This window comes from Mustela nivalis (genome assembly GCF_964662115.1).
Source record: "Mustela nivalis genome assembly, chromosome: 6".
Classification (NCBI taxonomy): domain Eukaryota; kingdom Metazoa; phylum Chordata; class Mammalia; order Carnivora; family Mustelidae; genus Mustela; species Mustela nivalis.
Window position 1 is genome coordinate 3,063,462 of NC_139025.1, and position 26,484 is coordinate 3,089,945.

General features: G+C 51.2%; 2 protein-coding genes across 9 annotated transcripts in view; one reads left to right on the forward strand and one right to left on the reverse strand.

Annotated features, from left to right (window-relative positions):
- Positions 1-24,718, reverse strand: COA8 (cytochrome c oxidase assembly factor 8). 6 transcript variants are annotated; one of them, XM_082737537.1, is made up of 6 exons: positions 24,526-24,716; positions 11,009-11,206; positions 10,273-10,336; positions 9,691-9,849; positions 4,879-4,969; positions 1-384 (listed from the first exon to the last, which is right to left on the reverse strand). In XM_082737537.1, exons 1-6 carry the CDS (start codon positions 24,646-24,648, stop codon positions 267-269), a joined length of 753 nt encoding a protein of 250 aa, XP_082593663.1. In that variant the 5' UTR covers positions 24,649-24,716; the 3' UTR covers positions 1-266. The 6 variants fall into 6 exon arrangements, with proteins under 6 accessions (XP_082593663.1, XP_082593664.1, XP_082593665.1 ...); XM_082737538.1 differs by lacking the exon at positions 24,526-24,716 and adding an exon at positions 16,200-16,559; XM_082737539.1 differs by lacking the exon at positions 9,691-9,849 and having other exon boundaries at positions 24,526-24,718.
- BAG5 (BAG cochaperone 5) overlaps positions 23,885-26,484 on the forward strand; it is a 6,962-nt gene continuing 4,362 nt past the window's right edge. The window contains exon 1 of one of the 3 annotated variants that reach the window (XM_082737512.1): positions 23,885-24,217. The gene's annotated coding sequence lies outside the window, so the exon portion shown is untranslated. Of the gene's footprint in view, positions 24,218-24,716; positions 25,022-25,107; positions 25,476-26,484 lie in introns of those variants that run through there. The other 2 variants (XM_082737511.1, XM_082737513.1) reach the window with 2 other exon arrangements.

Here is a 26,484-nt window from a genome sequence, read left to right on the forward strand (position 1 = left end):
CACGGTGCTTGGGTTTTATTTAACATCATGTCCATGACCCAGGGCCAGCTTGGAATCCAGAGTCAGGGCAGGCCCACAGCCCGTGGCTCACCAGGCCCCCTGTTCTGCAGTCCACCCTGTGCTGACAGAAGCCAAGGGGGCCCCATAAAGCAGGCGTGGGACTCAGCTCACTTACAGGTTTCTAGAGCCCTTGTGAAGGGATTCCTAAAGCAGCCGCTTCTCCCAGAAACTTGGCCCCCGATGGTGGGTGGGTCAGAGTGGTCAGGTCAGGGTGGGCTCCTCCGTGCTGTCTCCTTTGGTTTTGGCCTAAGCTTGTTCCAAACCCTCTCCAGGGCCACTTTTCCCATGCAGAAGGTGATGGCAAAATTACGCTGGTACCAGTCTCTGTGTACAGAGAAACAGGAGAGACACATGTGACATCCCCCCAGGAACTGCGGACTAGTGCCCAGGCCTCTGAGGGAGTTCCCAGCCAACAGGCAAGTCCTTCTGACCCTCCACCTCTCCCCACTGTCTCTTCCCTTTTCCGCCCTCGTTAACACTAAATGGGCCAGAAGAGCCTTCCTTCCCCCACTGGTTTGAATAAGACCAAGAATAAGGCTCAACAAAGTGAGTGCCCCGTGTTACCCAACCCCCACCTTTTCCCATTCTGCTGCAGTCCTCTAGATTTTGCTAAAGGACTCCGAGAGAGAAGCCTGGGGCACCCAGAGTCCCGTGGCATTCCTGGAGAGAGGCGACTGCTGCGTGATGGGAGTATAGCCCCGGGGCCAATGGCCGGCAGGACTCAGCAGGGACCATCCTGGTGACTTCACGTGCACAGGCAGCACGAGGCAGAGCACTCTGCGGACGTCAGGTAACTCACCACGCGTGCCGGCATCATCAACTCCACACCCTCCTTTCTAAATGATCTGAGTTTGGGCCACTTGTGTCTCCAAGCAGAGAGTCCCAGAGCTGCTCGTGCAAATACTGGGATAGAGTTCACAGTCTCGAGCTCCCCTGCCCATGAGTTACTGTACTAAACGTGCTGGAAATTGCATGCTGCTGAATGGGCCAAGCTCGGGAGGTTTCCAAACAGAATGCACACATTCCAGACTCTTCTTTTAAGACTTTTTAAATTTACTTATTTGAGAGAGAGATCACAAGTAGGCAGAGAGGCAGGCAGAGAGAGAGAGGGGGAAGCAGGCTCCCCACTGAGCAGGGAGCCCGATGCGGGGCTCGATCCCAGGACCCTGAGATCATGACCTGAGCCGAAGGCAGAGGCTAAACCCACTGAGCCCCCCAGGCGCCCCTCCAGACTCTTCTGGTTCTAAGCCCCTGGAAGCTGAAATGCCAGTAAGTGCCCGTGCGTTTCAGTTGAATGAACTAGCGAGGGCACGTGGGACTTTTATTTCAGACCAGACTCTGAGGGTTTACTGGGTCTCAGCACAGAAGGAGACGGACCAAGGGCTCCAAAGAAGCAACGGCAAGAGGTAAAAGCACTTGTTTTCTGGAGCCTTTGCACTGGCTGGATAGAAAGCCCCCCTCCTCAGGAGAACGACCTTATGTGTCTGTCCCCTTCAGTGATGTTGTGAATGGGAAGCAGTGTCCTAAATGAACAAGAAAGGCTTCCACCCCATCGAGATGACAGTTCTTATGTCACTAAGGAAGAGCCGGGGCCACTCCACCAACACTCTGACAAGTGTAGGGAAACTCAACTCTTCCCCTTTCCATAGGGAAGGCAGGGGCAGGAGGTGGCGAGAGCACAGGAGGGGACGCTGAGGCTCCTCGGCTACCCGCCCTCGGGTAAGGCGGGTCCTCTGTGCTCTGAACCCCACACGGCGAGTACCCAGCTCACCAGAGACGAGGCAGGCTTCAAACACGCTACGGGCTCACATCAGAAATCGAAGGTCCAGAGAAACAGAACCAATACTGGCTCGACTGAGTAACTTCGTGAGCTCAGGGTAACGTGATTGCACTAGCCCCACTACGCACACGCTCTGAGACTGATCTCACCGCTGCGCGTTGGTCCCGTGGGCTCGCCCGGCCTCAGCCACTGCCCCCTTCTCTAGATTTTACCTCCCCTGGCCACCCTGACACAGCCGCTATTACCTTTCAAACATCACAGCCTATCATTTAATCTGAAAATACGTATTATGTATCATTAAAACACTTTGTAGGGGTGCCTGGGTGGCTCAGTGGGTTAAGCCTCTGTCTTCGGCTCAGGTTATGATCTCAGGGTCCTGGGATCGAGCCCCGCATCGGACTCCCTGCTCAGCGGGGAGCCTGCTTCCCCCTCTCCCTCTGCCTGCCTCTCTGCCTGCTTCTGATCTCTGTCAGTCAAATAAATAAAATTTTTTTAAAAAGATTCTCTTAAAAAAAAAATACACACACTTTTTAAAAACATGTAACCACAATACTACCACTGCATCTGATCAAATGAACAATAACGTATCAGTACAGACTAATATACAGCCACTGTTTAATTTCTTCTAATGGAGTATCTTTTACAGTGGTTTGTTTGCATTAGGACCCAAAGAAGGACTGTACACTGCACGAAGCCTCTTTTAACCTGAAGTGGATGACCCTCCTGTTTAAAATTCTAATTATGTGGGGCGCCTGGGTGGCTCAATGGGTTGAACCACTGTCTTCGGCTCAGGTTGTGATCTCAGGGTCCTGGAATCGAGTCCCGTGTTGGGCTCTCTCCTCGGCAGGGAGTCTGCTTCCTCCTCTCTCTCTGCCTGCCTCTCTGCCTACTTGTGATCTTCCTTTGTCAAATAAATAAATTCTTAAAAAAAAAAAAATTCTAGTTATGTGTCTGCCTTCGGCTCAGGTCATGATCCTAGTGTCCTGGGACTGTCCTGGCATCGGGCTCCTTGCTCAGCAGGGAGTGTGCTTCTCTCCCTCTCCCTCCATCTGCTTGTGCTCTCTCTCTCAAATAAATAAAATCTTCATAAAAAAATAAATAAAATACACTATAGTTACCTGTTGAAACTAGATCATTTGTTCTTCCAGAATTTCCAACATTTTGTGACTGTATTTTCAGGCTATCATTTTTTTTTTTTAAGATTTTATTTATTTATTTGACAGACAGAGATCACAAGTAGGCAGAGAGGCAGGCAGAGAGAGGGGGGGAAGCAGACTCCCTGCTGAGCAGAGCCCGATGCGGGGCTCGATCCCAGGACCCTGAGATCATGACCTGAACTGAAGGCCGAGGCTTAACCCACTGAGCCACCCAGGCGCCCCTTCAGGCTATCATTTTAGACATGATCTTCTATGAACCCCTCACCCCCACCCCATACACCCTTCACCTTTTTCCTGTGAACTGGTATTAAGCCTGGAGGTCTGCCTAGAGTCCTCTCCATTTTTTTCGTAAGGACATGTCACAGGTGGAACCTCCACTTCCTCCTGCATCTCACAGAGGCACAGTGGCAGATGCCTCACTGTGTACGATGAGAAGACACGCCAGGGTTCAGAAGCCGTCACCCTGACCCCCATGCTATAAAGCCCCACCAGCTTTCCTACCCCATGGTTATAGCGGCTGTGAATGACTGTGACCCAGATCCATTATTTCACTGGGAAAACGTTAATTTGCTTTAAAAGATTTTAAAATTTTAATTTTAAATTTTAAAAAATTCAAAAAAATTTTTTTAATTTTTAAAAAATGGGGGCACCTGGGTGGCTCAGTGGGTTAAGCCTCTGCCTTCGGCTCAGGTCATGATCCTAGAGTCCTGGGATCGAGCCCCGCATCAGGCTCTCTGCTCAGCCCGGAGCCTGCTTCCCCCTCTCTCTCTTCCTGCCTCTCTGCCTACTTGTGATCTCTGTCTGTCAAATAAATGAATAAAACCTTTTTAAGAAATTAAAAAAATGTTTTTAAAGATTTTATTTACTTTACAGAGAGAGACAGTGGGGAGGGAACACAAGCAGTGGGGAGGAAAGAGGGAGAAGCAGACTTTGTGCTCAACAGGGAGCCTGATGTGGGGCTCAAGTCCAGGACCCTGGGATCACGAGCTGAGCCGACGGCAGATCTTAACGACTAAGACACCCAGACGGCCCGGGAAAATGTTAACATTCTAATTCCACCACTCCTTCTGCATTAGCTGTCATCCTACAAAGAAAAATGCTCCTTCGTGTGGTTATCCAGAAATACAGTCAATCTAAGAAAGGTGTGTTTTCTTTGGATTCTTTTATTTACGATTTTTTTTTTAAGATTTTATTTATTTATTTGACACAGAGAGAGAGATCACAAGTATGGCAGAGAGGCAGGGGGGGGCGGAAGCAGGCTCCCTGCTAGCAGCGAGTCCGATGCGGGGCTCGATCCCCGGACCCCGGGATCATGACCTGAGCCAAAGGCAGAGGCTTAACCCACTGAGCCATCCAGGCACCCCTATTTTAGAATCCAAAGAATACAGCTGGCTGCCTACCTATACCCAGAGGTGACTGAGCTTTTCAATATTGTTATGACTGCAAAGACGTTTGCATATTTGATGTGTATTTTAATCCACAGTGGTCATTTCTTTTATGCAGCTGAAGTGGCTTCAACCCTGGCCTGAGCCCCTCCAGTTGGCTCCAGTGCTGTTTTCCTGTGACCCTGCTGGTCTCTAAGCCTCCGCACTTGGACATACAAGGTGTCTCAACTTAGCTGGCACTGTTCCCACCTCAGACCAGCTTCTCCAAAGAGTCCAGGTTCCCTTTAGTGGAAAGCACTGTCCAAGCACGAGGGGTACAATCTGTCATAGGGTTGCCACCCGAGTATCTTTAAGCTATCAATTTTATTTAAAAGTGTAAAAACTAGGTTTATGGCAACATCTACCTTTAATATAAACATAAATGTCACTAAATACAAATAAAATAATCCTACCTTATACAGATATAATATTCAGATTTTAAGAAAAAAATACTTACCTGTTATAATACATGTGCTTCAGAAAATTTTTACTTAAAAATTCCTTGTAGAAGTCAGCCATTTCTTCTGCATCTAATGTTGCTTTTTGGCCTGAAAATTAATTTCAATTTAAACATTAAGATTTAATGGGGAAGACCCACAAACTACTATTGATCTAACAGAGGTCAGCAAGGCTGCAGGATATAAGATTAAAATACATATATCAACTGTATTTTTCTACACACCAGCAAGAAACAAGCCAAAAATGAAATTAAGAAAGCAATTCCAGGGGTGCCTGGCTGACTCAGTGAAGCAACCAACTCTTGATCTGGGGGTCATGAGTTTGAACCCCATGTTGGGCACAGTTCACTTAACTGAAACATATATACGTATATACATATTGAAGAAAACTATTCCATTTATAATAGCATCAAAAATAATAAAGGACCCAGGAATGTATTTGAGAGGAAGTGTTAAGACTTACACACTGAAAACTACAAAACACAGCTAAAAGAAATGAAAGGAGACACGAATAAATGGAAAGATATTCCAATGTTCATGGTTTTAAAGACTTCACACTGCTGAGATGAACCTGACACACAGGTTCAATACAATCCCTCTCGAATCCCAGCTGGCTTTTGGCAGAAACTAATAACCAGATCCTAAAATTCATGTAAAAATGCAAGGAAGTGGGGCGCCTGGGTGGCTCAGTGGGTTAAGCCTCTGCCTTCGGCTTAGGTCATGATCCCAGTGTCCTGGGATCAAGCCCCACATCGGGATCTGTGCTTAGCAGGGAGTCTGCTTCCTCCTCTCTGCCTACTTGTGATCTCTCTCTCTCAAACAAATAAATAAATAAAATCTTTAAAAATAAATAAATAAAATGTACTGACTAAATCAAGGAGATGAAAATTTGTCCCTGTTTCCTTCTAAGAGGTTTTTAGTTTTATCTTTCACATTTAGGTCTTTGACCCATTTTGAGGTTGTGCTTGTATATGGTGTAAGGTAGGGTACCAACTTTATATTTTTGTATGTGGCCTTCAAGTATTCCAGAACCGTCTGTTGAAGAGGCTGCTCCACATACAACCACCCGCCGCACTGAACTGTTTTGTTACATTCACTGAAAATCAGCTGCTCGTGAACGGTTGTGGTTATTTTTGGACTCTGAGGCCTGTCCTTGTGTCAGCACCACACCGTCATTTTTTTTTTTATTAAGATTTTATTTATTTTTCTGACAGACAGAGATCACAGAGACTGGCTCAGTCAGTTAAGTGTCTGCCTTCAGCTTGGGTCATGATCCCAGAGTCCTGGGATCGAGCCCTGCATCGGGCTCCTTGCTCAGCCGGGAGCCTGCTGCTCCCTCTGCCTCTACCTGCGACTCCACCTGCTTGTGCTCTCTCTCTCTCTCTCTCTCATTCTCTGTCAAATAAATAAATAAAAACTCTTGGGGCGCCTGGGTGGCTCACTGGGTTAAACCTCTACCTTCAGCTCCAGTCATGATCTCAAAGTCCTGGGACTGAGCCCCGTATTGGGCTCCGAGACTGCTTCTCCCTCTCTCTCTGCCTGTCTCTCTGCCTATTCGTGATCTCTCTGTCAGATAAAGAAATAAGATCTTTTTAAAAAAATTCTTAAAAAAAAAAAAAACCATCACAACAACAAAAAAGAATAACCCACTTTAAAAATGGGCAAATTAACTGAATAGATATTTCTCCAAAAAGCACAAAAGAGACTTGGTATCACTAGTCATCAGGGAAATTCAAATAATCAAGTCAGTAAGATACCACTGACACCCACCAGGACAGCTAAAATCGTAGGCCGTAATTTAGGATGGTTAGACAGACAGCAGGACACGTTGGGGAGAACACGGGAAAGCCGGAACCCTCACGTACTGCCGGGGGGACCGGGGGGACGTCATACAAGGCAGCACTATGGCAAGGAACCTGGCAGTTCCTCAAAAAGTTAAACACAGGGTTACCATACGACCCAGCAATTCCACTTGTAGGTATGATACACAATCGCTCACAGCAGCAGTCTTCATAAGTCAAAAAGCAGAAACAACCCAAATGCCCATCAACTGATGGACAAACAAAATGTGGTCTATCCCCACCAGAGATTATTATTCAGCTAAAAAAAACCTTTGAAATCCTGGTCCATGCTACAGCATGGACGAAACCTGAAAACATGCACTTAAGGGAAAGAAGGCAGACACACGGGCACCTGGGTGGCTGAGTTGGTTAAATCCGACTCTTGATTTTGGTTCGTTGGTTAAATGTCCGACTCTTGATTTTGGTTCAAGTCATGATCTAAAGATCACGGGATCGAGCCCCACGGCAGGCCCTGCGCTCAGCACGCGGAGTCCGCATGTCCCCTCCCTCTGCGCCCCCCACGCCCTGCCATTCACACGCACTCTCCTTCTTTCAATAAATAAACATAATCTTAAAAAGAGCAAAAGCAGACACAAAGGCCACATATTATATGTTTCCATTTATCTGGAAAGGTCCAGAACAGGCAAGTCCATAAGGACAGAAAGCAGATTAAGCGGCCATCAGGACCCGGTGGAAGAAAACTGACTGACAGTGGGAACGGGGTTTCTTGTGGTGACGAGAATGTTCTGGAATGAAATATGGTGATGATCGCACATATCCTGTGAATGCTGACTACTACTAATTGTAAATAAAATGTGAATTTTAGGCGGACCTGGGTGGCTTAGTTGTTAAGCGTCTGTGTTTGGCTCAGGTCATGATCCCAGGGTCCTGGGATCTCTGCCTGCCTCTCTGCCTACTTGTGATCTCTGTCAGATAAATAAATAAAATCTTAAAAAAAAAAAAACATTTTCTACAATCGAGAATACTGTATTTAACTTTTAATCCATAAATAACTGATTTTTAATAATTAATTTCTTGAAATACTTGGAATCTATTTATATTATAGGGACCATGAATCCAAATTTACTCTTTGGGGCCAGAAGCAGATTCTCCATCATCGTTAATTAGAACAGACCTCTTCCTCCCTCAGTCTGCAGGACCCCGCACTCATGTACTCTGGGCCCATGGAGGCGACACGCCTGTGTTACCCCCCACACCACCATCACCGCAGCCTGGAAACGGCTGAAATGCTAACAGAGTGGGTGCCTCCCCTTATGGTGTCCCTTTCCTTGATACATTCTTTCCTGTTTCATTACCAAGTTAATTAAAAGATCTGATTTAAGCCCAACCTTCCAGTACATGGTAACGCCATCTACAGGAACTCTGTGATATTAATGACAAGACTCAAAACCACCTCTCCCACCTGTTCACAGAGTGGTTATGTCACAGCCTCCCTGACCCTGACGACCCTGACAGCACACTCCTGAGGCTGGCATGCCCCTCCCTTAGGGCTGTGGCAACTGTGACTACGGTCCGGGGCCAGGACAGCACAGGGCAAGCTGAGAGCCACTGGGGCAAGGTCACGTCAGACAGGCGCTGGGAACCCGAGTCACTAGGCCAGAATCTAGGCCCCTCCACTTACTGTGTCATTTTGGTTACGTACTTTGCCCTCAGATTCCTCATCTCTAAAATGGCAAAAGTTGGGGCGCCTGGGTGGCTCAGTGGGTTAAAGCCTCTGACTTCGGCTCAGGTCATGATCTCAGGGTCCTGGAATCAAGCCCCACATCGGGCTCTGTGCTCAGCGGGGAGCCTGTTTCCTCCTCTCTCTCTCCTGCCTCTCTGCCTACTTGTGATCTCTCCGTCTGTCAAATAAATAAATAAAATCTTTAAAATAAAATAAAATGGCAAAAGTCGCAGGAGCCACTTCGTTGGGTCCCGGTGGGAACTAAAACCCAAGACGCAGGAGAGGACTCAGCGTAGCACCCAGCGCAGCTGCGGGCTGAAACTGTGAGCCGCTACTCTCCACGTGCTGTCAGGACCGGACCCAGCATCCTTTCCCGCCGGCTCCAGCCCGCCAAGCCAGCACCTTGATGGCAGCCAACGGCAGAGCCCGCCACCACACGGTCCGGCTTCCGCAGCTCTCCATCCTGAACTGATCCTGGCCGGGCTAAGGATTAGCAGAGAGAGAGGGAATGGCGCTTTAGCCCAACGAGAGACATGGCTTTTAGGGCCAATGGTTTTCTGATTTTCCATGAGAATCACGTTTTGACAGCAGAAATCTGTTTAACAAACTTTATGAAATGTTATTCAGGCCTAACACCGATGGCAAGAGAAAATGATCAAAGTTACTCTGGATCTTCTATCCAGAAAAGAGCAGGCGGCTCAGGGGGGCAGAGACCAAAGGAGCACAGCGTTCTCGCCACATCGAGCACAGGGCACGGGGGACGAGGTGCGGAGAGTAGCCAGGCAGGGCCGTGGCGGCCTTCAATCCAGACCCAGAGCACAGCCGCCATTCTGTAGTCATGTGGAGTCTGAAAACCTAAGCTAAGCAACAAATGTCAAATTTGCCCTTGGGGAAGGATGGTCTGGCTGCACTGCAGAGTGAATTTGAGGCAGGAGTTGATAAACTACACCCACAGGCCAAACGCGGCCCACCGCCTGCCCTCTTGGAAATCAAGTTTTACTGGAACACACTCAGGCCCAGTAGTCTACGTATTTTCCATGGCCGCTTTCACACAGCGGCAGAGCTGAACAGCCGAGACGGAGACCCCACACGGCCCAGAAAATGAGACTACTTACGATCTCGCCCACTACAGGAAGTTTGCCGACCCCTGATTTAAAGACTGGAGGTCACAGAACCAGTCAGAAAGCTACCACCGCGGTCCCAGAATCAGCAAGCGCCAGAAGGAACGCGGTATATCAGTCAGGGAGCCGTCGAGTGCGGGGAAATGTGCAAGAGGAAATCCTCACAGAGAAATGGGGGGGGCTCTGAGGAGGGCTTCCGTGACGTTTGCGACTCCCGGGGGGCTGGTGGGCGCCAGCCTGAGCTGAGGTCAGAACGCACGGAGTGGAGCTGGTCTAGGAGAGAGACGGCGCTCTTCCGCAGAAAAGGCTGCAGAACCAGGGGACCTTGGGACAGAAGTTCAAAGGTCAGAGGGAAGGCATCCATCAGCAAGACCTAAAATCAGGAGAAGGACGATCTCCCCCAAGGGGAACAGAGGGAGCAGGAGGAGGGCAGACCCACCATTACACGCTCAGAGCACCTGTCCCAAAGGAGACCACAACTCGCCCCCGGGGTTTCTCTCCTCCCTTGGACATCCTTTCTTTGGGGGGAGGGGCACAGGGGAGGGGCAGGAGGAAGAGGATCTCTAGCAGAAGGCCCACGAAGTCCGGGCGGAGGTAAGGGGCTGGGTCTCACCACGCGGAGATCACGACCAAGAGCCGGACACTGGACCAGCTGCGCCACACAGGCGCCCCTCCTCATCCTTTCTTTTCACCTCGCGCAGTTCCTCACACACACCACGTTAGCAGAGAAAGGACAAAGGAACAAACCTGATCCAGCTCTGGGTTCCAGGCCTCTAGCTTTCAGTCTCGAGCGAATAAATTCTTCTTTCTCCTAAAAGAAGACAACCATCAGAATGCCCTTTCTTCGTCTCGCCATCTTCCCTGGGCTAGGATGCGGCTCGAAGTGTCCTGGAGATTTCAACTCCAAACCGGTTTAAGCCGTCTGAATTTGGTTCAAAGTCCCATGCTTGAAGCACGATTTGAAAGCAAGATGTTTAATAAACTTTGGGAGGTCCTGTCTGTTTATGAATCCAGAGTAAGATGAATACAGTCCATCTGAGACAGCCTGTCCCAACAGCAGGACATATAAAGCTTAAATAGGTTCCTTCTGGATTCGAGCATTTCTGCTTCTTTCTCATGTAGCTCATTAACAATACGCTGCTGAGAGTTCTGAATTCTCAGAATGAAATCACATCACAAAAACCCCTATTTTCATAAACACACACACATATTCTAGTGCTGGCTCTGCTACTTCTTTTAATACTTCGGAGTCTCAAAATCTGTGGTTTTACAAGGATCACTATTTCTGCCGGACAGGCACAATACTGACTGAAGAATCACGTCCATTCTCAGACGCGCGGCAGAGGGAGGGCGGGGAGGGCGAGGGAAGGGGTGGGGAGAGAGGGAGGAGGCAGGACCGGGACACGGAAAAGCAGAGGACTTAGCGCCCCCACGTGGCCACCCTTGTTCTTTCTTCCTCCCGCAGCCTCTGCTCCAGGCTTACCTTGCGAAATGTCAAATTCTGGTTTGCCCAGAACTGTTGGTTCCATTCTTGTGTTTCTTGTCTTAATTGTCTTAGCTTCTGTTCCAACGGTGATTCGTTTTTGGGGACGTAGAAGTGAACGGGTCGAAGGTTTGAATGTTTATCTGGGGGTCCTATCCAATCATGGCAAGATTTTCTTGGAGGGCAGAATCCTGAGACCTTTAACAAAATGCACAGGGTTTTAACATAAACTAAACGAATCCCTATATATGTAACGAACAGTCTAGACTTATTAAAGTCCCCCATTGGCTTCCTCTGTTTAACACCACGTGTCAGAGGACACCAAGTTGAGGGAACCGTAACACTACTAACACGAGCAGTGCGTACAGCACGTTCTGCCACGGCGCCGGGCTAGTTCAGCCTGAATGCAGAAAAACCACCTCGGGCTTACTTCGCATCATATACAAAACTAACTCAAAATGGGTCACTCTAAAACTGTAACAACCTCTACCTTCTAAAACAGTAGACAGGGTCTACAATCTTACCCTAGGCAACCACTATTTAGCTACGACACCAAAAGCACGAGCCCCCGACTGGGAAAACACAGGCAAATCTGAAAGAGGATTTGTTCCCAGAATATATAAAATTTCTCAAAAATCAGTAACAAGAAAACAGATGATCCAATTTTTTTTAAAAAAAGATTTTATTTATTTATTTGACAGACAGAGATCACAAGTAGGCCGAGAGGCAGGCAGAGAGAGGAGGAAGCAGGCTCCCCGCTGAGCAGGGAGCCCAATGTGAGGCTCGATCCCAGGACCCTGGGATCACGACCTGAGCCGAAAGCAGAGGCTTTAACCCCCTGAGCCACCCAGGCGCCCACCACACACCTTTCAATACGGCCAAGACCGCCCCAGAAGTGCCCAGCAACGCTGCAGGCTGCTGAAGACGCAGGCCACGTGAGCTCTTCCACATCCCGGGTGGGAATGCAAACCACGTTTCACACACAACCCAGCGACCCACTCCTGTCTACTCATCCCAGAAATGCCCGTCCTGTCTATGATTGCTGGAAGTGGCTTTATTTATAACTGCCCAAGCTGGAAACAGCCTGGTGAGTGGAAAACAAAGCACGGCATGTCTGCACAACGGGTGCTCTTCAATAGCAGAGAACTATGTGCAACACACGTGAATCTCAGATGCTTCGTGTTCCCTGAAAAAGCCACATCAAGACCATCAAGACATTGCGTATGGCAGGATTCTACTCACAGGACACTGTGGGGGACAGGCGCTGGGGTGGGGGGAGGGGCGGACCGCAAAGGCATCTCCTGGGCCGGTGGAAACGTTCTCTACCTTGAACCGCAGCGCGCACACCTCGTCAGCAGGGAGTACTGCTGTATATAAACTAGGCTGCAGCAAACTCGGTATGAAAATAAAAAGATCACTTGAATAATCAAAAGACTAGCCTTCCGTTTGTCCATTAAAAGAGTAACCAAAACTCATGGGGAAAATACCACTCAATTTAGAAATCTCTTCTAAACCTTACTTTAAAAATATATTTATTTATTTATTTATTTATTTGACAGAGATCACAAGTAGGCAGAGAGGGGGAAGCAGAGGTTTAAGCTACTGAGCCTCCCAGGTGCCCCTAGAAATCTCTTCTAAGTTATTTAAAACAACAACAACTACTGACCCTGCCTTCTGCCTCCAATAACAGTGTCTCCCACGCACCGTCCCGCAGCAACAGAAAGGAGCACGGAGGAGTCAACCAACAATACACAGACTGGAAGAGCCAGGCACGGAAGACCATGTGCTCTGGGACTGCACCGTGCGGCATTCCAGAAAAAATCAGATCAGTGGCTGCTAGAGATGGGGGGGGGGCTCGCTCTTTTACTGGGGTGAAAACTGCAAAGATTCGTGTTTGTCAAAACTCATCACGGGGGTGCCTAGCTCAGTGGGTTAAGCCTCCACCTTCGGCTCAGGTCATGATCTCAGGGTCCTGGGATGGAGCCACACATCGGGCTCTCTGCTCAGCAGGGAGCCTGCTCCCCCCCCCCACCGCCTGCCCCCACCTGCCTCTCTGCCTGCTTGTGATCTCTGTCAAATAAATACACAAATCTTAAAAAAAAAAAAAAAAAAAACACACCTCACCAAATGGACATTTTAAATGGGTGTATTCATTTCACTGTATGCAAATTACACCTCAAAGTCAATTAAAAGAAAGGTTAAAACTTAAAAACCCCCCAAAAATATCACAACAAACACGATGAACATTCCTCTTCCCTCGGGAGGCACTGCCTTCAGGGCATCTCAATACATCAGGCTCACCATTTCGAGGTGCAAGGAAATCTTAAAAAAAAAAAAAAAAGTGAAACAAGCCCTATTTGCCAATGACATGAGAAACTTCTTGGTTTCTGAACGCGAGAAGCCTACTTCCTCAGCTGGGGCTTCTCACAGTGGGATGGTGACAGACAAGACACACGCGTTACCTCAAGCTCTCTTCCTAGCTTTTCTCCCTCACTTCCCTAGGTCAAGTCAATCAACCAAGTAATAAATTGAGCCCTGATTTAGCCCATTTGGGGATTTCCATGGTGTAAATACCTCCACCGTGGAGTTTCGAGCAGCCTATTATTATATGGTGTTTCTACCATGTAGATACAACAATCATAAACAACCTCACAAGCGGAGAACACTGTAAAATGTAGTAAAATAAACAGAAGTGATAGAGTTTAAGTACATATTATCTTTGTTTTTTTTTTAAGATTTATTTATTTATTTGACAGACAGAGATCACAAGCAGGCAGAGAGGCAGGCAGAGAGAGGGGGAAGCAGGCTCCCCGCTGAGCAGAGAGCCCGATGCGGGGCTCCATCCCAGGACCCCGAGTTCATGACCTGAGCTGAAGGCAGAGGCTTTAACCACTGAGCCACCCAGGCGCCCCCTTATCTTTGCTTTTAATTGAATTTCAGTATATAATTATCAGTAACAGCCATTTATTAGCAAAATTCCTGAAAACGCAGCGAGTGGCTCTCTTCACAGTGGGGTGTGAGTGCTAAGTGTGTCCCAGAACACGTGCCTGCACACACTCCCCATTCTGGATCCCACCACAAACACACTCGCCTGGTCACCCCAGTTCCCTGCTGCCTTTCTTCAGAAGGGCGCATAACACACCCTGCACACCTCCTTAACCAGGTTACTCAAGAAGGTTTATGGAAATATAGTCAAAAAGTAGTTTAAATATTTATAGTTTTGTACCATGCAAAAGGCAGAGCCTTCCCTCCCGGACCCCCCTTGCGGTCTGCAGCTGGACCTGAGAGTTAAATTGATTCAAGACAAATCCACACAAGACACCCAAGTCTCTTGGGGTGGCTCAGAGGGTTAAAGCCTCTGCCTTCGGCTCAGGTCATGATCCCAGGGTCCTGGGATCGAGCCCCGCATCGGGCTCTCTGCTCAGCAGGGAGCCTGCTTCCTCCTCTCTCTCTCTCTGTCTGCCTCTCTGCCTACTTGTGTCTCTGTCTGTCAAATAAATAAATAAATAAATAAATAAAAGACACTCAAGTCTCACATGTGCCCAGGCCCCGGGGGAAATGAAGACCCAGAGAGTGGCCTGGGCTGATACGCCAGGTTGAACAGAAACCACCAACTGTGGAAAAGGAACTGAAATACACGGCAGACTAGAGGAAGATGAGAATTGTTTTAATCAAGAAGGTTCTTTCCCTTCTGGGAGAGGGAAGGCATCTTTCACCAGGAGCTTGAGCTTGGGCCTTTTGGAAGAACAGAAGGGGTCAGACCACCCTTTCTAGCACCTCCTGCTTCTCCAATACCAGATGCCAAACGGCCTGGAGAGCGGCATGTCTCCCTACCCCCACCCCCACCCCCAGCCCTGTGCTCAACACACAGCTCAACACCGTTCGCTCACATACCTAGAATGGTTTCATCTTCCTAAATACAACTGATGAGAGAACAGAAGAAACCTAACAAAACTTCCAAAATTATCAACATAATGGCAAAGTTTGTTTCCTGTATGTCTTCTAGAAGCAAGCCAACATTAAGTGTATGTGTATTAGAAAAATAGGGGCGCCTGCGCTCTCTGCTCAGAGGGGAGCCTGCTTCCCCCCTCTCTCTGCCTGCCTCCCTACCTGTGATGTCTGTCAAATAAATAGATAAAATCTTGAAAAAAAAAGAAAAAGAATAAGGAAAAACATTTTTTAAAGACACAGTTCTAAAACTCACTGTGTGGTTTCTGTCTTAAAAGATCTGCCCAGGGGCGCCTGGGTGGCTCAGTGGGTTAAAGCCTCTGCCTTTGGCTCAGGTCATGATCCCAGGGCCCTGGGATCGAGCCCCACATCAAGCTCTCTGCTCAGCGGGAAGCCTGCTTCCTCCTCTCTCTGTCTGCCTCTCTGCCTACTTATAAGCTCTGTCTGTCAAATAAATAAATAATCTTTTAAAAATAAAATAAAATAAAAAAAGATCTGCCCAACTAACCTCACTTTTTGAGCAATGCCTCTCAGCTCACTCCGCAGCTTCCCCCAACACTTCTCCTGTTATCACCTCTGGGGTTCTGCAGCAGGACGCTAGGAGACTGACAACTCCCTGTTTCAAGTTAGCTTACTGCACGATGGCGGCCAATATTTTCACTTACGTAACTGTAACTTTCTTGCAGCCACAGAGGCAAGACCTCTGATCAAAGTTAGAAAGAGTCACATGCTCTCCTTTGACAAGCCTTAGTGTCTAGGGCTGGAACAAGCAGCTTTGCACAGTTCTGGCCTGGGTTCCGCCCCGGCCCCAGGCAATGCTGAACCGTGGCATTTCCCTCCTACACACCAGGACTGAAGTATTCAAACAGCCGCACCCAGCTTCTCCAGGGCTGAGGTTTACAGGGTGTGAGCCAGCAATCACGAGCACTGGGTTTCTGTCCCCTAGACAGTTCTGGGATGGGCTGGTCTGAGCCGCTCCAGCTGCCTGGGGACCACACCCTCCCGTCTACGCGGGCTCCACACCCACTGAGACGGCGAAGCCATCTCTCCAAACCCCCATTAAACCATGCTCCCCCTTCCCTTAAAACCTCAGTGGTTACTCATTACCCTCGGGACAGAGTCTAACCCCTCCTGTGGCCTGGCGGTCTGGGCTTTTGCCCCCACCCATAGGCGCCTGCTTCAGTGACACCCGACCCTGTGCACACTCTCCCTGCACCCTTCCCTCCTGCTCATGGTCACAGACCTCAGGTTCAAGGACAGGCTCCAGGCGCTCCTGAGGCTCCCCACAGCTCTTGTTTGTTCCTGCTTCTCCCACCAGACTGTGAGCCCGTGGCGGCCCAGACTGCATCTGTCTAGTCTCCAGTCGGGACACACACTTGTCAGAACAATGTTCTTCCCAGTCTTAATCATTCCTATTGACTCTCTGTTTATGCAAGAAATCCACTCCACCTTCAAAAAGCTCAATTTAGGGCGCCAGGGTGGCTCAGTGGGTTGAGCCGCTGCCGTCAGCTCAGGTCATGATCTCAGGGTCCTGGGATCGAGTCCCGCATCGGGCTCTCTGCTCAGCGGGGAGCCTGCTTCCTCCTCTCTCTCTCTGTCTCTCTGCCTACTTGTGATCTCTCTCTGTCAAATAAATAAATCTTTAAAAAAAAAAAAGCTCAATTTAGGGGCTCCTGGGTGGCTCAGTCATTGGGCATCTGCCTTCAGCTCAGGTCATGATCCCGGCATCGGCATCGTGGGATCAAGCCCCGCATCGGGCTCCCTGCCTGGCGGGTTCCCGCCTGTTTCTCCCACTCCCGCTCCTCCTGCTTATGTTCCCTCTCTCTCTACGTTTCTGTCAAATAAACAAAAAAAATCTTAAAAAAAAAAAAAAAAGCTCAATTTATATGAACTGTTTGGTGGAAGGACAGCCAACAAGTTAGAGATCGCAGTTACTGACCCAGCAGCAATGTCCAGAAGTTCTGAGGCACCAAATACCATCGCTGTCCAGTGTTCCTTACATCTTGCATCCTTTTTTTTTTTTTTAGATTTTATTTATTTATTTGACAGAGAGAGACAGCGAGAGAGGGAACACAAGGAGGGGGAGCGGGAGAGGGAGAAGCAGGCTTCCAGCGAGCAGAGAACCCGATGCGGGCTTGATCCCAGGACCCCAGGATCATAATCTGAGCCAAAGGCAGACACTTAACGACTGAGCCCCCCAGGCGCCCCTATATTTGGGGTTCCTAAGGATGGTTAACTGTTAGTTCCTGACAAGTTTCCAGACTTTCCGAAGTCTGGATAGTAGAGAAGTGGAACCTCGGTGAGCATTCTGCAGAAAGATTCACACATGGTGGGAGAACAGGGCAGGGCTGGTGTAGGCAAACTGGTCAGAGCTGCAGGGGATGTGGGAGCCAGACTGACCTGCGGACTGGGGGGGGGGGCACGATGGGGGCAGCCCAGCCACTGCCGTCACCCCTGCGTGGCCACAACTGCTGCAGGTCCCCACCGCACTGTGCACTGCTGCGCCCTAGCCGTGCTCGGTCGGACTTCATGCTGCATTCATTTCTTCCTGCGGGTTTAGACATCTCACATTGGATCATGTTTACTTCCGCCTCGTACTTCTGAAGTGCTTCCCTCACGCACTTGGACGCCTCACAAGAGACAGAGCCGAGGTGGAAAGTTCCAGACGAAGAGCTGGCGACTCCACAGAGGGGACTGAATTCCTGCTTGCTGGGAGAGAGCAGCAGGGCCCTGCTGGCAGAAAGACATCCTGATCTGCTTCCCTAAGCCCTGAAACTGCTGCTTGTCATCGGACACGGTTCTGATACTAACCTGGCCTGACAGTCCTTCTCAGCTACAGCAAGACTGCACGCCGCCTTCATCCACATTCTAAGAACAATACGTGATCTCTGTGGTTTCCATTGTTTCAGAAAAAGCCTTTAAAAGAAAAACCCTCGGGGCGCCTGGGTGGCTCAGTGGGTTAGGCCGCTGCCTTCGGCTCAGGTCATGATCTCAGGGTCCTGGGATCCAGTCCCACATCGGGCTCTCTGCTCAGCAGGGAGCCTGCTTCCTCCTCTCTCTCTCTGCCTGCCTCTCTGCCTACTTGTGATCTCTCTCTCTGTCAAAAAAAAAAAAAAAAAAAATCTTAAAAAAAAAAAAAAAGAAAAGAAAAACCCTCCACGACCACTTCTGGGCTTCTGCCCCAAAGTCTTTAGAAACTAAAGGTGAGTCACACAAAGGGACCGAGTGGGTGGAAACAGAGATGGCCGCCCCAGGCTCACCCCTCGGACTTCCATCCCACGCCGGGGGTTCCTCCTCTCCCCCAAGCTGACCGAGGATACTGAGGGACAGCAGCATGGGGACAGACGGACAGGCGTCACCCCAACCGTGCTTCACCAGTTCTACCACCTTCCAGACCCGTATCCCAGGCTCTCCTTCTTGCAGGCTGCCTATGAGGAAGTGTCAAGGAGTCACCCCGACAATTCACGGCTTTTCCGAGCGACCCATACGGGATGAAGGCAGCTCAAAGAGGCCCCAGGAGAGCTCAAGTCCTCCTCGTGCGTAGCTTCGCGATGGCGCACGTGCTGCGGGCGAGGGGCAGCGGACCGCCGCGCTCGGCTCTCCGCGATCATCCCAGCGACTCCATCTCAGCGGGGGCAGAGGCAGCTCTTCCGCTCTCCCCTATAAATACATGCTGTCTCTGCATATCCAAGAGCTGTTATTTAAAAGGGAGGAGAAGGGGCTTGGGGGAGGAAAAAGTCCTTCTGTAAAAGGAAGAATGTCTCTGAGGTCAGAGTAATCACTGTAATTTATGGTTCTCACAGCATCGGCCTGTAAAGCTCAGTCAGCTCAAAGTGCCCTGGCCGTGTCCGCGCCGGCCGGGAGGCGGCTGTGCAAGCTGGAAGCGAGCAGCGCCGCTGGCAAGCAGCCAGACGTCTTTCCCTCTTCACAGAGGAAGAAGCGTGCATGCACCTGCTTGTCAGACTCTCCGTCACCGTGGCTGGCGGGGCACTCATCTTCGGCATTTTCCTGAGTGCAAACTGCCAGCCAGGCAGCCCTGTGCTGGGCTCTGTCCTGCTGAGTAGGCCCAGCCTCAGTCCCCATCCCTCGGGCTTACCAGCAGGCCCCCGAGCTCTCCCCACACACTCCTGCTCTGCCTGCGCACCACCCCCAAGCCCCAATGTGGGACGGAAGACTTTGCCCCACGCCCTCCTTCCCGGACGGCCATACAGACCACAAAGCTCCTGAGTTAAAGTGTCGCACTATTGGCCACTGGGGCAACCAGCGGGCAAAGATGAAAGGAGCAAATGTTGGCAAATTTCAGTGTTCCTGCAGGTGTTTCCTGGTCTGCCACCCGGCCGCGTCAGAGATGGGAGCTCAAAGTCTGACCTTCTGGAGGGCTGGAGTCCCCCATCTCCCATCCAGACAGAGGCCAGGCAGATCGGCACACCACAGTCAGCAGCACAGAAAGACCAGCACATCAGGACCAAACGCATTTATACTGGGCGTGGAAACTTAACATCAGAAAATCAGTCAATCCTAAGGGAAGAAGACGAACCCCCAACTGAGAAGCAGTCGTCTCCAAAAGAAAAAAAAGAAAGTCAAATGTGAACGTGGTCAAGGCTCTGGATGACAGCTTTCCATTTACAGAAAACACACAGATGGAAGGACATCAATCAGACCAGGGGGACGCCAAGAGCAAGGTGCGGACTGTGGGGATTCCACAGGACACATCCTGCCCCTGCTCCCAAGTAAACTGCTTAGAAAAACGGAAGCGGATGATCAAAACCCACAGAGTAAAAGAGAACTAAAAGCACATCAATCAACTGCAATGTGCAGGCCAGTCTGCATGCTTTGTTTTCTTTGCATCCTTAACACAACTGGAAAACCCTGAACAGTGACTATTTGCTGCAATTAAGGAATTTTAATATTTTAGATATTACATACAGAAACAGTAACAAATGAAACATGCATTCCGGTATTTGCCACAAAATGATCTGGAGGGGGAGGGGAGGGGTAAAGATGAGATAAACGCCCGCACCCCCCCATAGCTAACTGTACAGGGAGCAATTCTTTATAGTCTTCCATTTATGCATGGTTGTGGGTTTTTTTTATTTTTTTTTTTAAGATTTTTATTTATTTATTTGACAGAGAGAGATCACAAGTAGTCAGAGAGGCAGGCAGAGAGAGAGAGAGGGAAGCAGGCTCCCTGCTGAGCAGAGAGCCCGATGCGGGACTCGATCCCAGGACCCCGAGATCATGACCTGAGCCGAAGGCAGCGGCCTAACCCACTGAGCCACCCAGGCGCCCCATGGGGGTTTTTTTAAATTGTACTTATTTATTTACTTGACAGAGAGACACAGCGACAGAGGGAACACAAGCAGAGGGAGTGGGAGAGGGAGAAGCAGGCTTCCTGCTGAGCAGGGAGCCCAACGTGGGGCTGGATCCCAGGACCCCGGGATCATGACCCGAGCCCAAGGCAGACGCTTAACGACTGAGCCACCCAAGACGCCCATTCTGCATGGTTTAAATTTCCTATAAGTAACAAGAAAAGAAATGAGTGCAACTGTGCACATTACCAGAGTAAGGGGAAACCCTGTAATTGCTTCACTTGATGAAAAAGCACACGGGGGACATGAAAACACCAGACTGAGGCCGAGAACGGCTCCCGTAGCGCTCCTGGGTAACACCAGGCCAGTCACTCCACCTCTCTGAGCCCTGGGCCCTTTTCTTGACAATAATGGAGTTTAATCACACAATTTTTTTAAAGATTTATTTATGTATTTGAGAGAGGGGAGGGGCGAAGGGAGAGGGAGAGAGAGAACTCCCGGGCAGATACCCACTGAGCCTAGAGCCTGACAGGCTGTAGGGTTCGATCCCAGGACTCTGACTTCATGACCTGAACCGAAATCAAGAGTCAGAAGCTCACCTGACTGAGCCAGCCGGGGGCCCCTGACCACACGATTTTAAAGTCCTCTGCCCCAGTTTTCTTTTTTTTCCCAACAAACATACTGAAAGCTTTTTAAATACTAGAAATATCCATGTTAATTTTAAAATCCTCTCACCAGTTTCTCATTTATCTGGCATTTAACTTCCTCCTTATATTCACTGGGATCTACACTTGTGTGTTGGGGGTGTGGGCTGAAGATCATTCTCTTTAATGAAAATGTAAGCAAAACAGGAGATCAGTACACCTACTGTTCATTTGTAAATATTGCCTCTCCATGCTGAGGGCGTGTTTGTTATTTTTTTTATCCACAATTACTAGAAGAAAAATTTTACTTCATTATCTTCCAGATTCCGGAAGTGTGACACAGATACTCCCTCTGCGCAAGCACCTGATCCTGAGGGTATTTTTCAACCTATCCATGCTTTAAATCTTCTCATGTGTAAAATGGGGATGATGAAAGCATTTCCTTCATTGATATGTGAAAATAAATAAACTAAATATGCAAAGCTCAGGGGGCCTGAGTGGCTCAGTTGGTTAAGCCTCTGCCTTCGGCTCAGGTCATGATCCCGGGGTCCTGAGATGGAGCCCCGCATCGGGCCCTCTGCTCAGCAGGGAGCCTGCTTCCTCCTCTGCCTGCTGCTCCCCCTGCTTGTGTGCATGCATGCGCTCTCTCGCTCTCTAATAAATAATTAAATAAAATCTTTAAAATAAAATAAAATAAAATTTAAAAACTACACAAAGCTTTCAGAGCAGGGCATGCAAACGCTCAATAAATGCTAATTATTACTATGTTAATGAGATTCAGGACTACAAGCGAATATGAATGCATATCACATAACTATGTTAATGAGATTCAGGACTACAAGCGAATATGAATGCATATCACGTAACCAGCGGTTCTCTAACTTGTGACCCGTATTAGACGCCCCCATAAAATCCTGATGTTATACTTCAATGAAGCTGGGTGGGAGAGGGGCGGGGAAACTAGCCAAACCAAGAAAATAAATAAATACCTTGAGGCCAGGGCCACATCCCAGACCAATCACATCTTTTTTAGTCTTCCAAATGTGCAAACAAGTTTAGGAGCCAAAGATGTAACCTCCATAGATAATAAAGGGGTGTGAAGTGACTAGAGAACACTTAATTTAAGAGCTGACTTGTTTTGTAATTTATTTATTTATTCTAAAACTAGATGGGGCGCCTTGGTGGCTCAGTTGGTCAAGGCACTGCCTTACGCTCAGGTCGTGGTCCTGGAGTCCCGGGACTGAGTCCCACATGGGGCTTCCCCTGCTCTGCAGGGAGCCTGCCATCTCCCTCTCCCTCGGCCTCTCTCCCTGCTTGTGCTCTCTCTGTCAAATAAATACATAAAATCTTTTTTTTTTGACAGACAGAGATCACAAGTAGGCAGAGAGGCAGGCAGAGAGAGAGGAAGGAAAGCAGGCTTCCTGCTGAGCAGAGAGCCGGATGTGGGGCTCGATCCCAGGACCCTGAGATCATGACCTGAGCCGAAGACAGAAGCCTTAACCTTACACTGAGCCACCCAGGCGCCTCAAATACATAAAATCTTAAAAATAAGTAAATAAATAGGGGCGCCTGGGTGGCTCAGTGGGTTAAGCCTCTGCCTTCGGCTCAGGTCATGATCCCAGAGTCCTGGGATCAAGTCCCACGTCGGGCTCTCTGCTCGCCAAGGAGTCTGTTTCTCCCACTGCCCTCTCCCCTCTCATACTCTCTCTCTCAAATAAATAAAATATTAAGAAAAAGAAAAGAAAACAAAGTAGTGCGCAAAGGAAAGAAAAAAGAGGCAGACAAACCAAGAAACAGACTCCTAATTACAGAGGACAAATCGACGGTTACCAGGGGAGAGGTGGGTGGGGACTGGGGCTTGAGGAGCCCACCTGTGAGGACTGCAGGTTGCGTGTGGACGTGATGAATCACTGCAGTACGTCGTGAAGCTAATAACACGTGGTGACTGTACTGGAATTAAATTTAAAAACTTAATTAAAAATGCGCTGTGTGAACTAAATGTACAGGATTAACATATATCTACTTAAAGAAAGAAAACAGAAGGTTTACAACAGTTACTTTTGAGAAGACCTAACGTTTAAAATCAAAGTCAAAGACAACAATCTCTCCGTGCTGCAGGAATTTAATTATCTGGAGAACCCGCCGGCGTACTCAGCAAACTCTCAAAGACCAGACTGAACACAAAGGAACACACAATGCCCTCAAGTAAGAACTGTTCCTTTAAGTTCCATACATTCATAGCGTAACAGGGCACACGTCCTAAAAACCAAAAACCAAAAACCAAAAACACACCAGCACAGGTCACAACGCTAGAACAGGAGGAGGTCTGAGTCCTGGGCCAGCTGGTGCCATCATCACAACCAACACCGTCACAGGCTTAGACACCAGCTCCCTAGTCACTTGGGGCTACAATGGGAAGGTCTCACCCTGAGGGTTGGACCCACGGTAAGATTTGCTTTATTTAACCAAAGGCTAGGGAACAATAAAGAAAACGGTGTGTGGGTTCTACCTTCTTTTTTTTTTTTCCTCCAAGATTTTATGTCTAAGCAATGTCTACACTCAATGTGGGCGCTGGAACTCCCAGTCCGCAGATCCAGAGTCGCATGCTCCACCGGAGCCGGCCAGGAGCCCCCTGTGTGTCCTTTTTTCCAGCACCAGCTCACGGAATAAGCTCAAGTCAGTCCTCGCCCTCGGGACGGCTGTAGATGCGGTTTCCAACACACGTAGAATATGCTCCTGCCCAAAGACGAGGCGCTGCCGGCTTCTGTGCTGCGGGAATGAAGTCACAGCTGTGGCCACTGTAACAGGACCTGAGCCGGTGACCAGTCCTCCTGCTAACTTCGCGCCGGAACTGCGAAGCTGGTCTCCAGACGCATGCTAAGAGCAACCAAGTCGCGGACCGGAAAACGCCCAGGCGGACGCCTCCCGGGATTCTGCACGGGCTCTCTTCACCCAGGCTCTCCGGCCTCCACCCTCCGGCTGCTGGCCCACGGCGGCGTTGTCTGAGCCGCTGATCTGCAGCCATCCCGCACCTCGCGGAGCGCGGTCACGGGTGGCTGGACTCAAAGCCCAGAACCCCGCAGACACGACACCCCTCCCCAAAGCCGTGCGGCCGTAAGAACTGTCATTCTTTGTCGCCGCAGGCAAGGACAAGAAGCTGCCGTGCGCGACACGCACGTCTGCCGCTTCCGCGCGGCGCGGAGGGCCACCGCTCGCAGGGAGCCACCAGCGACCCGGACCACGACGACAGAACGCGCTGCGCCCACGAGGCGCTCTTCCACCCCAGCCACCACCTTGCAGGAGAGCAGGTGCGCACACACCCGCCCCCGGACCCCGCCGCGGCAGCGGTTCTGTCAACACGCCCCGGGCTGGCGGCGACACCCTCGGCTCCAGACGCTCCGGACCTGGGGGCTCCGAGGCCGGGAGGTCGGCGCCCCTCGCGCGGCCGACGGCTCCCTCTGCGCGCCCCCGCCCCCGGCCCCGCGGGCCCTGCTCCCTGAGGGTTCGGCTGACGCCGCGGCCGGGCACAAAGGGGTGTGGGGCCCACAGTGACCCTGGGTCCGTCGCCACTGGCGGTCCGCCCTCCCGGCCCGCCCTCTGCAGGACCCCAGCTTACCCGGCCGGACGCAGTATCCCTGCGCTCCGCGCCGCGCTCTGGGGCGAGCTGACAGCCGGACCCCGCGAAGGCGCGGCAGAGCGGAGGGACAAGTACCCTCCTCGAGGGCCGCAGGGCCGCCATGGCCAGCGTCCCCCGACGGCCGCAGAGCACGGCAGAGCCGCGACGGCGCGAGGGGCTGCCTTACGGCACGGTCGCAAAGCCGGCGGGAGAAAGCGGCGCGGCCGACCGTGAGCTTTCCCCGCGTGAAACCGGCCTTGCGGGCGACGCGGCGCGGGGGCGGAAGGCCGGCGGCTGCTCTTGCCCTGCGGACCTTTCCGGGCGGCGGGGCCAAGCGGTGGTGGCGGGCTCGGCGCGGGCGCGGCGCGGCGCAGGAGGACGTTTTCCCAGGGCGAGCGCTGTTCGGCCCGGGGCGGGGCCGCGGGGCGGGCGACGGCGGGAGCCGCGGAGTCGCTGGGCGTCGGCGGCGCAGCGCGCGATGGCGCGGGCGGCACAGGTGAGCGCGGCGCGGCGGCCGGAGGGCCCGCGAGCCACCCCCGCGCCCTAGCGCCCCCCGCGCCCGCCCGACGGGGCCTCGGCCGGGCGCCGCGTCCTGCCTGCGTCCGACGCGGGCCGGCCCGCTCGCCCCCCTCTCGGGGCTCCCGCCCGCCCGGGGGGCTCGGCGGCCCGGCCGAGCGCGGCCGTCCCCTCCCCGCGCGGGCCATTGTGAGGTCAGGGCCGGCGGGCGCAGCGGGGGTCCGGGCGAGACCCCCGGAGCGGCCGCTGCGGCCAGTAGCTGCCGCGCCACCGCCGGCCCCTTCACCGGCCGCCCGGTTCAGACCTAGCCGGCAGGGGTGAGGGGATGCAGCTAGGGGCCCAGCTCCGGTGCCGCACCCCGTAAAGGGCTGACCTTCCACCTCGCCACCTCACCCACGGGAAACCAAGACCAAACCAGCTTAGACCTCTTCTGGGTAAAGTGCTGGCAGGGGAGGGCGAGAAGGGGGCAAGGAAGCCGGGCAGCCCGCCCTTCGGGGGCCTCCGGAGGCCTGTTCCTGGCCGGGACACCCACAAGGGGTTGGTGTCAGCGGGTCGTCCGTCGTCCTCCGCGAGCCGGCCGGTGGCAGCTCAGAGCTTGGGGGGATGCGTTGAGCCACTCCGGCCTCTCCGTGGGGGGCTAATGAACGGATTGCGGCATCTGACGGGTGGGCGTGGGGGTGGGGAGGGAGCATGGTGGGGCCTGCGGAGGTCCTGGCCCTCCGGAGGCCAAGGTGGTACTTTGAACACGGTGCCAGTCACCTTTCCTTTCCAGCGGAGGGACGATCTGTGAGCGACTCAGCGGGCGGGGAGAAACAGGGTCGCTTTGCAGAAGCACCTGAAGGGTGGAGAGGAACGCAGAAGCGGGACTTCTTGCGGGGTGACTGCTGCTAATTGTTTGACCTAGAGTTCCTTTTTCAGGAAACTAGGAATAGCTCCTGGGCCAGGGAGGTGCTGGGATGGCACGGGTAGCTCTGAAGGTGAAACGAGCTGCTGTTGTACATCGACTAAGGCGCCCAGCTCCTGCCAACAGCCAGGGCCGAGGTTAATGTTACCTGAGATTCCTGTACTGTTTCCAAGCTGGGGGTTGACCTCGTGCGCACAGACGCTCCTCGGCTCCGGCTGAGGACACATTCACAGGCTCAGAGCTCCAGCTCATTCCCCACTGCAGTATCCTATCTGCTTTTTTATTTTTTTAAGATTTTATTATTTGATAGAGACAGAGCGAGAGAGGGAACACAAGCAGGGGGAGGGGGAGAGGGAGAAGCAGGCTCCCACAGAGCAGGGAGCCGGCTGTGGAGCTCGATGGCGGGACCCTGGGACCACGACCCGAGCCGAAGGCAAAGGCTTAATGACTGAGCCACCCAGATGCCCCTCCTGTCTGCTCTTAATCACGGCTGTGAAGGTGCTTTTCAGCAAAGTGGATTGGTCACTGTCTCTACTTGA